General features: G+C 48.2%; 2 protein-coding genes across 3 annotated transcripts in view; one reads left to right on the plus strand and one right to left on the minus strand.

Moving 5' to 3' along the window:
• Positions 1 to 17,077, minus strand: part of LOC115136216 (septin-8-A-like) — a 59,265-nt gene that overhangs the window by 35,545 nt on the left and 6,643 nt on the right. The window lies entirely within an intron of this gene.
• LOC135573576 (uncharacterized) overlaps positions 3 to 17,077 on the plus strand; it is a 21,387-nt gene continuing 4,312 nt past the window's right edge. Inside the window, exons 1-3 of the mRNA XM_065022839.1 lie at positions 3 to 50; positions 16,292 to 16,466; positions 16,629 to 17,038. Coding sequence (XP_064878911.1) covers positions 3 to 50; positions 16,292 to 16,466; positions 16,629 to 17,038 — 633 coding nt within the window. The remainder of the gene's footprint in view (positions 51 to 16,291; positions 16,467 to 16,628; positions 17,039 to 17,077) is intronic.

Here is a 17,077-nt window from a genome sequence, read left to right on the forward strand (position 1 = left end):
AAATGACGGCAAAGCTGGAGATACGCGAGGGGGAAAACAGGAAATGGACGGTACGTACTGAATCGAGAACTTAAGGATTATGGAATACTACTGCCACGCTAAATTGTTTCCCTGTGCACATGAAATGTTCTTATAATTCTACAGACATGTAGCTCCTCATAATGTGCCTTGAATAATGAGATGAGCACTCTGGCCGAGGTTGGTGGAATAATCCTTCAAAACAGGAGCTGGCATCTCTGCACTGAGAACAGGCACCAGAGATTCCAACAGTCAAATGACTTCGGTTTAATTGAGGTCATACCAAAGAAATCTGTCACCCGCAAAGGAAGTTAGCCTGCTACTCTCATGTGAACAGCACATCTCTAATTATGGATGATTTGTGGGGAAGCAATAATGTAGTCCCTTATCTTGCTCATCTCAGATGGATAGCACCTTGAGATCAATGGGTCCATCCATGTCTGCCTTAGCCTTTCCCACTAAGGCTGCATATTTGGGGGCTGATTTCACAGGACACAGCCTGAGAGCTGAGCGGTGTAGGCAGGCAGGCCAATGTGTAACTAGAATCGACTGAGGGCCACAAAGGAAATGCACACACAAAAACTACCCCATTGTGTCATCTCAAGGATCATGCAAAACTGTGGACGTGGACACAAACTCCCCAGATATGAACTCTGATTGAATTACGCACGTCAGAAAAGCTGAGACAGAGGCATTCATCCTTGCTCTATAGTAAAGGAAAGAGGTCAGTATAGGAGTACAAAGTATGAGAGGAATGAGAAGGTGCCATTCAGAGAGCCTCTGTTTAAAAAAGTCCGTAGGTAAGGAAACAATCACTGAATCACTGGATCACAGAGAAATAGCTGAGCGTAAACGATGCCAAAAAATGGAAATGCTCCTTTATGGGAAACTTTGTACAGTCCCTTGCTTCATCCGTGACAATATATTACACAAATTACAAATAACTCAAACAAGGGCAAAATCTGGATCTTTGAACCAGACAGACTGACAGAGACCTCCAGTAGAGTAGGCCTGACTTGAAAAACTCATTTCCATCCCCAGCTGAAGTCTCTCTGCTTCAGTGAACTGAAACACGACAACCCATCAGCAACATCCGGACACCACTAATACCATCACTACTACCACCATCACTACTACCACTGCTACCACCATCACTACTACTGCTACTACCACTACCATCACTACTACCACCATCACGACTACAATTACTAATACTACTACCACCACCATCACTAATATTATTGCCGCTACTACTGCTACTACCATTACCTCTACCACCATCACTACTATTATTGCCGCTACTACTACTGCCACCGTCACTAATACTATTGCCGTTACTACTGCTACTGCCACTACCGCTGCTGTCAATACTACTACTACTACCGCTGTCACTACTAGTACTGTCACAACTACTAATACTACTGTCACTCCAGCTACTGCCACTACTACTGCTGCTGTCACTACTACTACTGCTACTGTCACAACTACTACATCTACCAGCGCTGCTACTACTTCTAGTGTTGCTACTACTACTAGTGATGCTACCCTCACTACTACTAATTCTACTGCTGTCACCACTACTAATTCTACTGCTGTCACTACTACTACCACCACTACTACTACTGCTGCCGTCCCTACTACTACTGCTGCCACTGCAGCTACTACTACAAATACCACTACTACTGCCACTGCTGTCAATACTACTACTACTACTGCTGTCAATACTCCTACTACTACCACTGTCAATACTACTCCTACTACTGCTGCTGTCAATACAACTACTACTACCGCTGTCACTACTAGTACCGCTGTCACTACTACTACTACTGTCACAACTACTAATACTACTGTCACTCCAGCTACTGCCACTACTACTGTCACTACTACTACTGCTGCTACTGTCACAACTACTACTACTACCACCACTACTGCTGCCGTCACTACTACTAATTCTACTGCTGTCACTACCACCACCACTACTACTGCTGCCGTCACTACTACTAATTCTACTGCTGTCATTACTACTACCACCACTACTGCTGCCGTCACTACTACTAATTCTACTGCTGCCGTCACTACTACTAATTCTACTGCTGTCACTACTACTAATTCTACTGCTGTCACTACTACTAATTCTACTGCTGTCACTACTACTACCACCACTACTGCTGCTGCCGTCACTACTACTAATTCTACTGCTGTCACTACTACTACCACCACTACTGCTGCCGTCACTACTACTAATTCTACTGCTGTCACTACTACTACCACCACTGCTGCTGCCGTCACTACTACTAAATCTACTGCTGACACTACTACTACCACCACTACTGCTGCCGTCACTACTACTAATTCTACTGCTGTCACTACTACTACCACCACTACTGCTGCTGCCGTCACTACTACTAATTCTACTGCTGTCACAACTACCACCACCACTGCTGCTGCCGTCACTACTATTAATTCTACTGCTGTCACTACTACCACCACCACTGCTGCTGCCGTCACTACTACTAATTCTACTGCTGTCACTACTACTACCACCACTACTGCTGTCGTCACTACTACTAATTCTACTGCTGTCATTACTACTACCACCACTACTGCTGCTGTCACTACTACTAATTCTACTGCTGTCACTACTACTAATTCTACTACCACCACTACTGCTGCTGCCGTCACTACTACTAATTCTACTGCTGTCACTACTACCACCACCACTGCTGCCGTCACTACTACTAAATCTACTGCTGACACTACTACTACCACCACTACTGCTGCTGTCACTACTACTAATTCTACTGCTGTCACTACTACTACCACCACTACTGCTGCCGTCACTACTACTAATTCTACTACCACCACTACTGCTGCTGCCGTCACTACTACTAATTCTACTGCTGTCACTACTACCACCACCACTGCTGCTGTCGTCACTACTACTAATTCTACTGCTGTCACTACTACTACCACCACTACTGCTGTCGTCACTACTACTAATTCTACTGCTGTCACTACTACCACCACCACTGCTGCTGTCGTCACTACTACTAATTCTACTGCTGTCACTACTACTACCACCACCACTACTGCTGTCGTCACTACTACTAATTCTACTGCTGTCATTACTACTACCACCACTACTGCTGCTGTCACTACTACTAATTCTACTGCTGTCACTACTACTACCACCACTACTGCTGTCGTCACTACTACTAATTCTACTGCTGTCACTACTACCACCACCACTGCTGCTGTCGTCACTACTACTAAATCTACTGCTGTCACGACTACCACCACCACTGCTGCTGTCGTCACTACTACTAATTCTACTGCTGTCACTACTACTACCACCACTACTGCTGCCGTCACTACTACTAATTCTACTGCTGTCACTACTACCACCACCACTACTGCTGCCGTCACTACTACTAATTCTACTGCTGTCACTACTACCACCACCACTACTGCTGCCGTCACTACTACTAATTCTACTGCTTTTACTACTACCACCACCACTACTGCTGCCGTCACTACTACTAATTCTACTGCTGTCACTACTACCACCACCACTACTGCTGCCGTCACTACTACTAATTCTACTGCTTTTACTACTACCACCACCACTACTGCTGCTGTCACTACTACTAATTCTACTGCTGTCATTACTACTACCACCACTACTGCTGCTGTCACTACTACTAATTCTACTGCTGTCATTACTACTACCACCACTACTGCTGCTGCCGTCACTACTACTAATTCTACTGCTGTCACTACTACTACCACCACCACTACTGCTGTCGTCACTACTACTAATTCTACTGCTGTCACTACTACTACCACCACTACTGCTGCTGCCGTCACTACTACTAATTCTACTGCTGTCACTACTACCACCACCACTGCTGCTGCCGTCACTACTACTAATTCTACTGCTGTCACTACTACTACCACCACCACTGCTGCCGTCACTACTACTAATTCTACTGCTGTCACTACTACTACCACCACTACTGCTGCCGTCACTACTACTAATTCTACTGCCGTCACTACTACTAATTCTACTGCTGTCACTACTACCACCACCACTGCTGCTGCCGTCACTACTACTAATTCTACTGCTGTCACTACTACCACCACCACTACTGCTGCCGTCACTACTAGTAATTCTACTGCTGTCACTACTACTACCACCACTACTGCTGCCGTCACTACTACTAATTCTACTGCTGTCACTACTACTACCACCACTACTGCTGCCGTCACTACTACTAATTCTACTGCTGTCACTACTACTACCACCACTGCTGCTGTCGTCACTACTACTAATTCTACTGCTGTCACTACTACTACCACCACTACTGCTGTCCACCACCACTGCACCACTACTTCTGCTGCTGTCACACTACTACTCACTACTACTACCACCACTACTGCTGTCACTACTACTAATTCTACTGCTGTCACTACTACTACCACCACTGCTGCTGTCACTACTACTAATTCTACTGCTGTCACTACTACCACCACCACTACTGCGCCGTCACTACTACTAATTCTACTGCTGTCACTACCACCACCACCACTACTGCTGCCGTCACTACTACTAATTCTACTGCTGTCACTACTACCACCACCACTACTGCTGCTGGTCACTACTACTAGTTCTACTGCTGTCACTACTACTACCACCACTACTGCCGTCACTACTACTAATTCTACTGCTGTCACTACTACTACCACCACTACTGCTGCCGTCACTACTACTAATTCTGCTGTCACTACTACTACCACCACTACTACTGCTGCGGGTCACTACTACTAATTCTACTGCTGTCACTACTAATTCTACCACCACTACCACCACCACTGCTGTCGTCACTACTACTAATTCTACTGCTGTCACTACTACTACCACCACTACTGCTGCCGTCACTACTACTAATTCTACTGCTGTCACTACTACTAATTCCACGTCACTACTGTTCTGCTGCTGTCACTGCTACCACCACCACTACTGGTCACTACTACTGGTTCTACTGCTGTCACTACTACTACCACCACTACTGCAGGTCACTACTACTAATTCTACTGCTGTCACTACTACTACCACCACTACTGCTGTTGTCACTACTACTAATTCTACTGCTGTCACTACCACCACCACTGCTGCTGCAGGTCACTACTACTAATTCTACTGCTGTCACTACTACTACCACCACTACTGCTGTCACTACTACTAGTTCTACTGCTGTCACTACTACTACTAATTCTACTGCTGTCACTGCCACCACCAGCACTACTAATCACTCTACTGCTGTCACTACTACTACCACCCACCACTACTGCTACTCATTCTACTGCTGTCACTACTACTACTAATTCTACTGCTGTCACTACTACCACCAGCACTTCTGCTGCCGTCACTACTACTAATTCTACTGCTGTCACTACTACTACCACCACTACTGCTGCCGTCACTACTACTAATTCTACTGCTGTCACTACTACTACTAATTCTACTGCTGTCACTACTACCACCAGCACTACTGCTGCCGTCACTACTACTAAATCTACTGCTGTCACTACTACTACCACCACTACTGCTGCCGTCACTACTACTCATTCTACTGCTGTCACTACTACTACTAATTCTACTGCTGTCACTACTACCACCAGCACTTCTGCTGCCGTCACTACTACTGGTTCTACTACTGCTGTCACTACTACTACCACCACTACTGCTGCCGTCACTACTACTAAGTTCTACTGCTGTCACTACTACCACCACCACTGCTGCCTGCTACTAAGTTCTGCTGCTGTCACTGCTGCCACCACCACTGCAGGTCACTGCTACTAGTTCTACTGCTGTCACTACTGCTACTAGTTCTACTGCTGTCACTACTACCACCAGCACTACTGCTGTCACGTCACTACTACTAATTCTACTGCTGTCACTACTACTACCACCACTACTGCTGCGGGTCACTACTACTAGTTCTACTGCTGTCACTACTACTACCACCACTACTGCTGCCGTCACTACTGCTAGTTCTACTGCTGTCACTACTACTACCACCACTACTGCTGCCGTCACTACTACTAGTTCTACTGCTGTCACTACTACTAGTTCTGCCGGGTCACTGCTACTAAGTTCTGCTGTCACTACTACTACCACCACTACTGCTGGTCACTGCTGCTGGTTTGCTGCTGTCACTACTACTAGTTCTGCTGTCGGTCACTACTACTAATTCTACTGCTGTCACTACTACCACCACCACACTGCTGCCGTCACTACTACTAATTCTACTGCTGTCACTACTACCACCACCACTACTGCTGCCATCACTACTACTAGTTCTACTGCTGTTACTACTACCACCACCACTACTGCTGTCGGGTCACTACTACTAGTTCTACTGCTGTCACTACTACTACCACCACTACTGCAGGTCACACTACTAGTTCTACTGCTGTCACTACTACTACCACCACTACTGCTGCTGCCGTCACTACTACTAATTCTACTGCTGTCATTACTACTACCACCACTACTGCTGCCGTCACTACTACTAATTCTACTGCTGTCACTACTACTACTAATTCTACTGCTGTCACTACTACCACCACCACTACTGCTGCCGTCACTACTACTAATTCTACTGCTGTCACTACTACTACCACCACTACTGCTGCCGTCACTACTACTCATTCTACTGCTGTCACTACTACCACCACCACTACTGCAGCCGTCACTACTACTAATTCTACTGCTGTCACTACTACTACCACCACTACTGCTGCCGTCACTACTACTAAATCTACTGCTGTCACTACTACCACCACCACTACTGCTTCCGTCACTACTACTAATTCTACTGCTGTCACTACTACTACCACCACTACTGCTGCCGTCACTACTACTAATTCTACTGCTGTCACTACTACCACCACCACTGCTGTCACTGCTACTAAGTCTCTGCTGTCACTACTACTGCCACCACACTGCTGCAGGTCACTACTACTAATTCTACTGCTGTCACTACTACCACCACCACTACTGCTGCCGTCACTACTACTAATTCTACTGCTGTCACTACTACCACCACCACTACTGCTGCCGTCACTACTACTAATTCTACTGCTGTCACTACTACTACCACCACTGCTGCTGCCGTCACCACTACTAATTCTACTGCTGTCACTACTACTACCAGCACTACTGCTGCCGTCACTACTACTAATTCTACTGCTGTCACTACTACTACTGCTGCCGTCACTACTACTAATTCTACTGCTGTCACTACTACTACCACCACTACTGCTGCCGTCACTACTACTAATTCTACTGCTGTCACTACTACCACCACTACTGCTGCGGTCACTACTACTAAATCTACTGCTGTCACTACTACTACCACCACTACTGCTGCCGTCACTACTACTACCACCACTGCTGCTGCCGTCACTACTACTAATTCTACTGCTGTCACTACTACTAATTCTACTGCTGTCACTACTACCACCACTACTGCTGCCGTCACTACTACTAATTCTACTGCTGTCACTACTACCACCACTACTGCTGCCGTCACTACTACTAATTCTACTGCTGTCACTACTACTACCACCACTACTGCTGCCGTCACCACTACTACCACCACTGCTGCTGCCGTCACTACTACTAATTCTACTGCTGTCACTACTACTAATTTACATTTACATTACATTTAAGTCATTTAGCAGACGCTCTTATCCAGAGCGACTTACAAATTGGTGCATTCACCTTATGACATCCAGTGGAACAGTAGTGCATCTAAATCTTTTAAGGGGGGGTGAGAGGGATTACTTTATCCTATCCTAGGTATTCCTTAAAGAGGTGGGGTTTCAGGTGTCTCCGGAAGGTGGTGATTGACTCCGCTGTCCTGGCGTCGTGAGGGAGTTTGTTCCACCATTGGGGGGCCAGAGCAGCGAACAGTTTTGACTGGGCTGAGCGGGAACTGTACTTCCTCAGTGGTAGGGAGGCGAGCAGGCCAGAGGTGGATGAACGCAGTGCCCTTGTTTGGGTGTAGGGCCTGATCAGAGCCTGGAGGTACTGAGGTGCCGTTCCCCTCACAGCCAGGCAAGCACCATGGTCTTGTAGCGGATGCGAGCTTCAACTGGAAGCCAGTGGAGAGAGCGGATTCTACTGCTGTCACTACTACCACCACTACTGCTGCCGTCACTACTACTACCACCACTACTGCTGCCGTCACTACTACTACCACCACTACTGCTGCCGTCACTACTACTACCACCACCACTGCTGCCGTCACTACTACTAAATCTACTGCTGCTTCGTCACTACTACTAATTCTACTGCTGTCACTACTACTACCACCACTACTGCTGCCGTCACTACTATTAATTCTACTGCTGTCACTACTACTACCACCACAGTCACTACTACTACCACCACTACTGCTGCGTCTACTACTACTACCACTACTGCTGCCGTCACTACTACTACCACCACTGCTGCTGCAGGTCACTACTACTAATTCTACTGCTGTCACCACTACTACTACCACCACTGCTGCCGTCACTACTACTAATTCTACTGCTGTCACTACTACTACCACCACTACTGCTGCCACTGCCACTGCTGCCACTGCCTTTTACTACTACAAATACCACTACTACTGCCACTACCGCTGCTGTCAATACTACATTTACATTTACATTTAAGTCATTTAGCAGACGCTCTTATCCAGAGCGACTTACAAATTGGTGCTTTCACTTGGTGCTATATCTTTCAATTGGTGCTTTCTCCACTACTGTCCCATCGATGTGGATAGGAGGGTGCTCCTCTGCTGTTTCCTGAAGTCCACTATCATCTCCTTTGTTTTGTTGACGTTGAGTGTGAGGTTATTTTCCTGACACCAGGGCCCTCACCTCCTCCCTGCAGGCCATCTCGTCGTTGTTGGTAATCAAGCCTACCACTGTTGTGTCGTCTGAAAACTTGATGATTGAGTTGGAGGCGTGCATGGCCAGGCAGTCATGGCTGAACAGGGAGTACAGGAGAGGACTGGTAAAACACCCTTGTGGGGCCCCAGTGTTGAGGATCAGCGGGTGGAGATGTTGTTTCCTTCCCTCACCACCTGGGGCGGCCCGTCATAAAGTCCAGGACCCAGTTGCACAGAGTGGGGTCGAGATCCAGGGTCTCGAGCTTGATGACGAGTTTGGAGTGTACTATGGTGTTAAACGCTGAGCTGTTATCGATGAACAGCATTCTTACATAGATATTCCTCTTGCCAAGATTACATTTACATTACATTTACATTTAAGTCATTTAGCAGACACTCTTATCCAGAGCGACTTACAAATTGGTGCGTTCACCTTAAGACATCCAGTGGAACAGCCACTTTACAATAGTGCATCTAAATCTTTTAAGGGGGGGTGAGAAGGATTACTTTATCCTATCCTAGGTATTCCTGAAAGAGGTGGGGTTTCAGGTGTCTCCGGAAGGTGGTGATTGACTCCGCTGTCCTGGCGTCGTGAGGGAGTTTGTTCCACCATTGGGGGGCCAGAGCAGCGAACAGTTTTGACTGGGCTGCGCGGGAACTGTACTTCCTCAGTGGTAGGGAGGCGAGCAGGCCAGAGGTGGATGAACGCAGTGCCCTTGTTTGGGTGTAGGGCCTGATCAGAGCCTGGAGGTACTGAGGTGCCGTTCCCCTCACAGCTCCAGGCAAGCACCATGGTCTTGTAGCGGATGCGAGCTTCAACTGGAAGCCAGTGGAGAGCGGATTCTACTGCTGTCACTACTACCACCACTACTGCTGCCGTCACTACTACTAATTCTACTGCTGTCACTACTACTACCACCACTACTGCTGCCGTCACTACTACTACCACCACTACTGCTGCCGTCACTACTACTACCACCACTACTGCTGCCGTCACTACTACTACCACCACCACTGCTGCCGTCACTACTACTAAATCTACTGCTGCTGTCAGTCACTACTACTAATTCTACTGCTGTCACTACTACTACCACCACTACTGCACTAGGTCACTACTATTAATTCTACTGCTGTCACTACTACTACCACCACTACTGCTGCCGTCACTACTACTACCACCACTACTGCTGCCGTCACTACTACTACCACCACTACTGCTGCCGTCACTACTACTACCACCACTGCTGCTGCCGTCACTACTACTAATTCTACTGCTGTCACCACTACTACTACCACCACTGCTGCTGCCGTCACTACTACTAATTCTACTGCTGTCACTACTACTACCACCACTACTGCTGCCACTGCCACTGCTGCCACTGCCGCTACTACTACAAATACCACTACTACTGCCACTACCGCTGCTGTCAATACTACATTTACATTTACATTTAAGTCATTTAGCAGACGCTCTTATCCAGAGCGACTTACAAATTGGTGCTTTCACTTGGTGCTATATCTTTCAATTGGTGCTTTCTCCACTACTGTCCCATCGATGTGGATAGGAGGGTGCTCCCTCTGCTGTTTCCTGAAGTCCACTATCATCTCCTTTGTTTTGTTGACGTTGAGTGTGAGGTTATTTTCCTGACACCAGGGCCCTCACCTCCTCCCTGCAGGCCATCTCGTCGTTGTTGGTAATCAAGCCTACCACTGTTGTGTCGTCTGAAAACTTGATGATTGAGTTGGAGGCGTGCATGGCCAGGCAGTCATGGCTGAACAGGGAGTACAGGAGAGGACTGGTAAAACACCCTTGTGGGGCCCCAGTGTTGAGGATCAGCGGGGTGGAGATGTTGTTTCCTTCCCTCACCACCTGGGGGCGGCCCGTCATAAAGTCCAGGACCCAGTTGCACAGAGTGGGGTCGAGATCCAGGGTCTCGAGCTTGATGACGAGTTTGGAGTGTACTATGGTGTTAAACGCTGAGCTGTTATCGATGAACAGCATTCTTACATAGATATTCCTCTTGCCAAGATTACATTTACATTACATTTAAGTCATTTAGCAGACACTCTTATCCAGAGCGACTTACAAATTGGTGCGTTCACCTTAAGACATCCAGTGGAACAGCCACTTTACAATAGTGCATCTAAATCTTTTAAGGGGGTGAGAAGGATTACTTTATCCTATCCTAGGTATTCCTGAAAGAGGTGGGGTTTCAGGTGTCTCCGGAAGGTGGTGATTGACTCCGCTGTCCTGGCGTCGTGAGGGAGTTTGTTCCACCATTGGGGGGCCAGAGCAGCGAACAGTTTTGACTGGGCTGCGCGGGAACTGTACTTCCTCAGTGGTAGGGAGGCGAGCAGGCCAGAGGTGGATGAACGCAGTGCCCTTGTTTGGGTGTAGGGCCTGATCAGAGCCTGGAGGTACTGAGGTGCCGTTCCCCTCACAGCTCCGTAGGCAAGCACCATGGTCTTGTAGCGGATGCGAGCTTCAACTGGAAGCCAGTGGAGAGAGCGGAGGAGCGGGGTGACGTGAGAGAACTTGGGAAGGTTGAACACCAGACGGGCTGCGGCGTTCTGGATGAGTTGTAGGGGTTTAATGGCACAGGCAGGGAGCCCAGCCAACAGCGAGTTGCAGTAATCCAGACGGGAGATGACAAGTGCCTGGATTAGGACCTGCGCTGCTTCCTGTGTGAGGCAGGGTCTACTCTGCGGATGTTGTAGAGCATGAACCTACAAGAACGGGCCACCGCCTTGATGTTAGTTGAGAACGACAGGGTGTTGTCCAGGATCACGCCAAGGTTCTTAGCGCTCTGGGAGTACTACTACTACTGCTGCCACTGCCGCTACTACTACTACTGCCGCTACTACTAGAAATACCACTACTACTGCCACTACTACTGCCACTACTACTGCTGTCACTACTAGTACTGCTGTCACTACTACTACTACTACTACTGTCCCTCCAGCTACTGCTGCTGTCACTACACCTACTACTGTCACTAATACTACTACTACTGTCACTCCAGCTACTACTGCTACTGTCACTACTACTGCTACTGTCACTGTCACTACTACCACTACTACTGCTGCTGCTGGCACTACTACTACTACTACTGTCACTACTACTACTACTACTACTACTGTCACTACTACTACTACTACTGTCACTCCAGCTACTGCTGCTGCTGCTGTCACTACTACCACCACCACCATCACTACTACTGTCACTACTACTGCTACTGTCACTACTACCACTGCTGCTGGCACTACTACTACTACTACTACTGTCACTCCAGCTACTACTGCTACTGTCACTACTACTGCTACTGTCACTGTCACTACTACCACTACCACTACTACTGCTGGCACTACTACTACTACTACTGTCACTACTACTACTACTACTACTGTCACTACTACTACAACTACTACTACTGTCACTCCAGCTACTGCTGCTGCTGCTGTCACTGCTACTGTCACTACTACTATCACTGTCACTACTACCACCACCACCATCACCACTACTGCTGCCACTGCCACTGCTGCCACTGCCGCTACTACTACAAATACCACTACTACTGCCACTACCGCTGCTGTCAATACTACATTTACATTTACATTTAAGTCATTTAGCAGACGCTCTTATCCAGAGCGACTTACAAATTGGTGCTTTCACTTGGTGCTATATCTTTCAATTGGTGCTTTCTCCACTACTGTCCCATCGATGTGGATAGGAGGGTGCTCCCTCTGCTGTTTCCTGAAGTCCACTATCATCTCCTTTGTTTTGTTGACGTTGAGTGTGAGGTTATTTTCCTGACACCAGGGCCCTCACCTCCTCCCTGCAGGCCATCTCGTCGTTGTTGGTAATCAAGCCTACCACTGTTGTGTCGTCTGAAAACTTGATGATTGAGTTGGAGGCGTGCATGGCCAGGCAGTCATGGCTGAACAGGGAGTACAGGAGAGGACTGGTAAAACACCCTTGTGGGGCCCCAGTGTTGAGGATCAGCGGGGTGGAGATGTTGTTTCCTTCCCTCACCACCTGGGGGCGGCCCGTCATAAAGTCCAGGACCCAGTTGCACAGAGTGGGGTCGAGATCCAGGGTCTCGAGCTTGATGACGAGTTTGGAGTGTACTATGGTGTTAAACGCTGAGCTGTTATCGATGAACAGCATTCTTACATAGATATTCCTCTTGCCAAGATTACATTTACATTACATTTACATTTAAGTCATTTAGCAGACACTCTTATCCAGAGCGACTTACAAATTGGTGCGTTCACCTTAAGACATCCAGTGGAACAGCCACTTTACAATAGTGCATCTAAATCTTTTAAGGGGGTGAGAAGGATTACTTTATCCTATCCTAGGTATTCCTGAAAGAGGTGGGGTTTCAGGTGTCTCCGGAAGGTGGTGATTGACTCCGCTGTCCTGGCGTCGTGAGGGAGTTTGTTCCACCATTGGGGGGCCAGAGCAGCGAACAGTTTTGACTGGGCTGCGCGGGAACTGTACTTCCTCAGTGGTAGGGAGGCGAGCAGGCCAGAGGTGGATGAACGCAGTGCCCTTGTTTGGGTGTAGGGCCTGATCAGAGCCTGGAGGTACTGAGGTGCCGTTCCCCTCACAGCTCCGTAGGCAAGCACCATGGTCTTGTAGCGGATGCGAGCTTCAACTGGAAGCCAGTGGAGAGAGCGGATTCTACTGCTGTCACTACTACCACCACTACTGCTGCCGTCACTACTACTAATTCTACTGCTGTCACTACTACTACCACCACTACTGCTGCCGTCACTACTACTACCACCACTACTGCTGCCGTCACTACTACTACCACCACTACTGCTGCCGTCACTACTACTACCACCACTACTGCTGCCGTCACTACTACTACCACCACCACTGCTGCCGTCACTACTACTAAATCTACTGCTGCTGCCGTCACTACTACTAATTCTACTGCTGTCACTACTACTACCACCACTACTGCTGCCGTCACTACTATTAATTCTACTGCTGTCACTACTACTACCACCACTACTGCTGCCGTCACTACTACTACCACCACTACTGCTGCCGTCACTACTACTACCACCACTACTGCTGCCGTCACTACTACTACCACCACTGCTGCTGCCGTCACTACTACTAATTCTACTGCTGTCACCACTACTACTACCACCACTGCTGCTGCCGTCACTACTACTAATTCTACTGCTGTCACTACTACTACCACCACTACTGCTGCCACTGCCACTGCTGCCACTGCCGCTACTACTACAAATACCACTACTACTGCCACTACCGCTGCTGTCAATACTACATTTACATTTACATTTAAGTCATTTAGCAGACGCTCTTATCCAGAGCGACTTACAAATTGGTGCTTTCACTTGGTGCTATATCTTTCAATTGGTGCTTTCTCCACTACTGTCCCATCGATGTGGATAGGAGGGTGCTCCCTCTGCTGTTTCCTGAAGTCCACTATCATCTCCTTTGTTTTGTTGACGTTGAGTGTGAGGTTATTTTCCTGACACCAGGGCCCTCACCTCCTCCCTGCAGGCCATCTCGTCGTTGTTGGTAATCAAGCCTACCACTGTTGTGTCGTCTGAAAACTTGATGATTGAGTTGGAGGCGTGCATGGCCAGGCAGTCATGGCTGAACAGGAGTACAGGAGAGGACTGGTAAAACACCCTTGTGGGGCCCCAGTGTTGAGGATCAGCGGGGTGGAGATGTTGTTTCCTTCCCTCACCACCTGGGGCGGCCCGTCATAAAGTCCAGGACCCAGTTGCACAGAGTGGGGTCGAGATCCAGGGTCTCGAGCTTGATGACGAGTTTGGAGTGTACTATGGTGTTAAACGCTGAGCTGTTATCGATGAACAGCATTCTTACATAGATATTCCTCTTGCCAAGATTACATTTACATTACATTTACATTTAAGTCATTTAGCAGACACTCTTATCCAGAGCGACTTACAAATTGGTGCGTTCACCTTAAGACATCCAGTGGAACAGCCACTTTACAATAGTGCATCTAAATCTTTTAAGGGGGGTGAGAAGGATTACTTTATCCTATCCTAGGTATTCCTGAAAGAGGTGGGGTTTCAGGTGTCTCCGGAAGGTGGTGATTGACTCCGCTGTCCTGGCGTCGTGAGGGAGTTTGTTCCACCATTGGGGGCCAGAGCAGCGAACAGTTTTGACTGGGCTGCGCGGGAACTGTACTTCCTCAGTGGTAGGGAGGCGAGCAGGCCAGAGGTGGATGAACGCAGTGCCCTTGTTTGGGTGTAGGGCCTGATCAGAGCCTGGAGGTACTGAGGTGCCGTTCCCCTCACAGCTCCGTAGGCAAGCACCATGGTCTTGTAGCGGATGCGAGCTTCAACTGGAAGCCAGTGGAGAGAGCGGAGGAGCGGGGTGACGTGAGAGAACTTGGGAAGGTTGAACACCAGACGGGCTGCGGCGTTCTGGATGAGTTGTAGGGGTTTAATGGCACAGGCAGGGAGCCCAGCCAACAGCGAGTTGCAGTAATCCAGACGGGAGATGACAAGTGCCTGGATTAGGACCTGCGCTGCTTCCTGTGTGAGGCAGGGTCGTACTCTGCGGATGTTGTAGAGCATGAACCTACAAGAACGGGCCACCGCCTTGATGTTAGTTGAGAACGACAGGGTGTTGTCCAGGATCACGCCAAGGTTCTTAGCGCTCTGGGAGTACTACTACTACTGCTGCCACTGCCGCTACTACTACTACTGCCGCTACTACTAGAAATACCACTACTACTGCCACTACTACTGCCACTACTACTGCTGTCACTACTAGTACTGCTGTCACTACTACTACTACTACTACTGTCCCTCCAGCTACTGCTGCTGTCACTACACCTACTACTGTCACTAATACTACTACTACTGTCACTCCAGCTACTACTGCTACTGTCACTACTACTGCTACTGTCACTGTCACTACTACCACTACTGCTGCTGCTGCTGGCACTACTACTACTACTGTCACTACTACTACTACTACTACTACTGTCCCTCCAGCTACTGCTGCTGTCACTACACCTGCTGCTGCTGTCACTACACCTACTACTGTCACTACTACTACTACTACTACTACTGTCCCTCCAGCTACTGCTGCTGTCACTACACCTGCTGCTGCTGTCACTACACCTACTACTGTCACTACTACTACTACTACTACTACTACTGTCCCTCCAGCTACTGCTGCTGTCACTACACCTGCTGCTGCTGTCACTACACCTACTACTGTCACTAATACTACTACTACTGTCACTCCAGCTACTGCTGCTACTGTCACTACTACCACTACTACTGCTGCTGCTGGCACTACTACTACTACTACTGTCACTACTACTACTACTACTACTACTGTCACTACTACTACTGTCACTCCAGCTACTGCTGCTGTCACTACTACTGCTACTGTCACTACTACCACCACCACCATCACTACTACTACTGTCACTCCAGCTGTAACCCCAGCTACTGTCACTACTAGTGCTGTTGCTACTGCTACTAGTGCTGCTACTACTGCTAGTGCTGCTGCTACACCCACTACTAGTACCGCTGTCACTACTACTACTACTACTGTCCCTCCAGCTACTGCTGCTGTCACTACACCTACTACTGTCACTAATACTACTACTACTGTCACTCCAGCTACTACTGCTACTGTCACTACTACTGCTACTGTCACTGTCACTACTACCACTACTACTGCTGCTGCTGGCACTACTACTACTACTACTGTCACTACTACTACTACTACTACTACTGTCACTACTACTACTACTACTGTCACTCCAGCTACTGCTGCTGCTGCTGTCACTACTACCACCACCACCATCACTACTACTGTCACTACTACTGCTACTGTCACTACTACCACTGCTGCTGGCACTACTACTACTACTACTACTGTCACTCCAGCTACTACTGCTACTGTCACTACTACTGCTACTGTCACTGTCACTACTACCACTACCACTACTACTGCTGGCACTACTACTACTACTACTGTCACTACTACTACTACTACTACTGTCACTACTACTACAACTACTACTACTGTCACTCCAGCTACTGCTGCTGCTGCTGTCACTGCTACT

The sequence above is a fragment of the Oncorhynchus nerka genome, linkage group LG10 (genome assembly GCF_034236695.1).
Source record: "Oncorhynchus nerka isolate Pitt River linkage group LG10, Oner_Uvic_2.0, whole genome shotgun sequence".
Lineage (NCBI taxonomy): Eukaryota > Metazoa > Chordata > Actinopteri > Salmoniformes > Salmonidae > Oncorhynchus > Oncorhynchus nerka.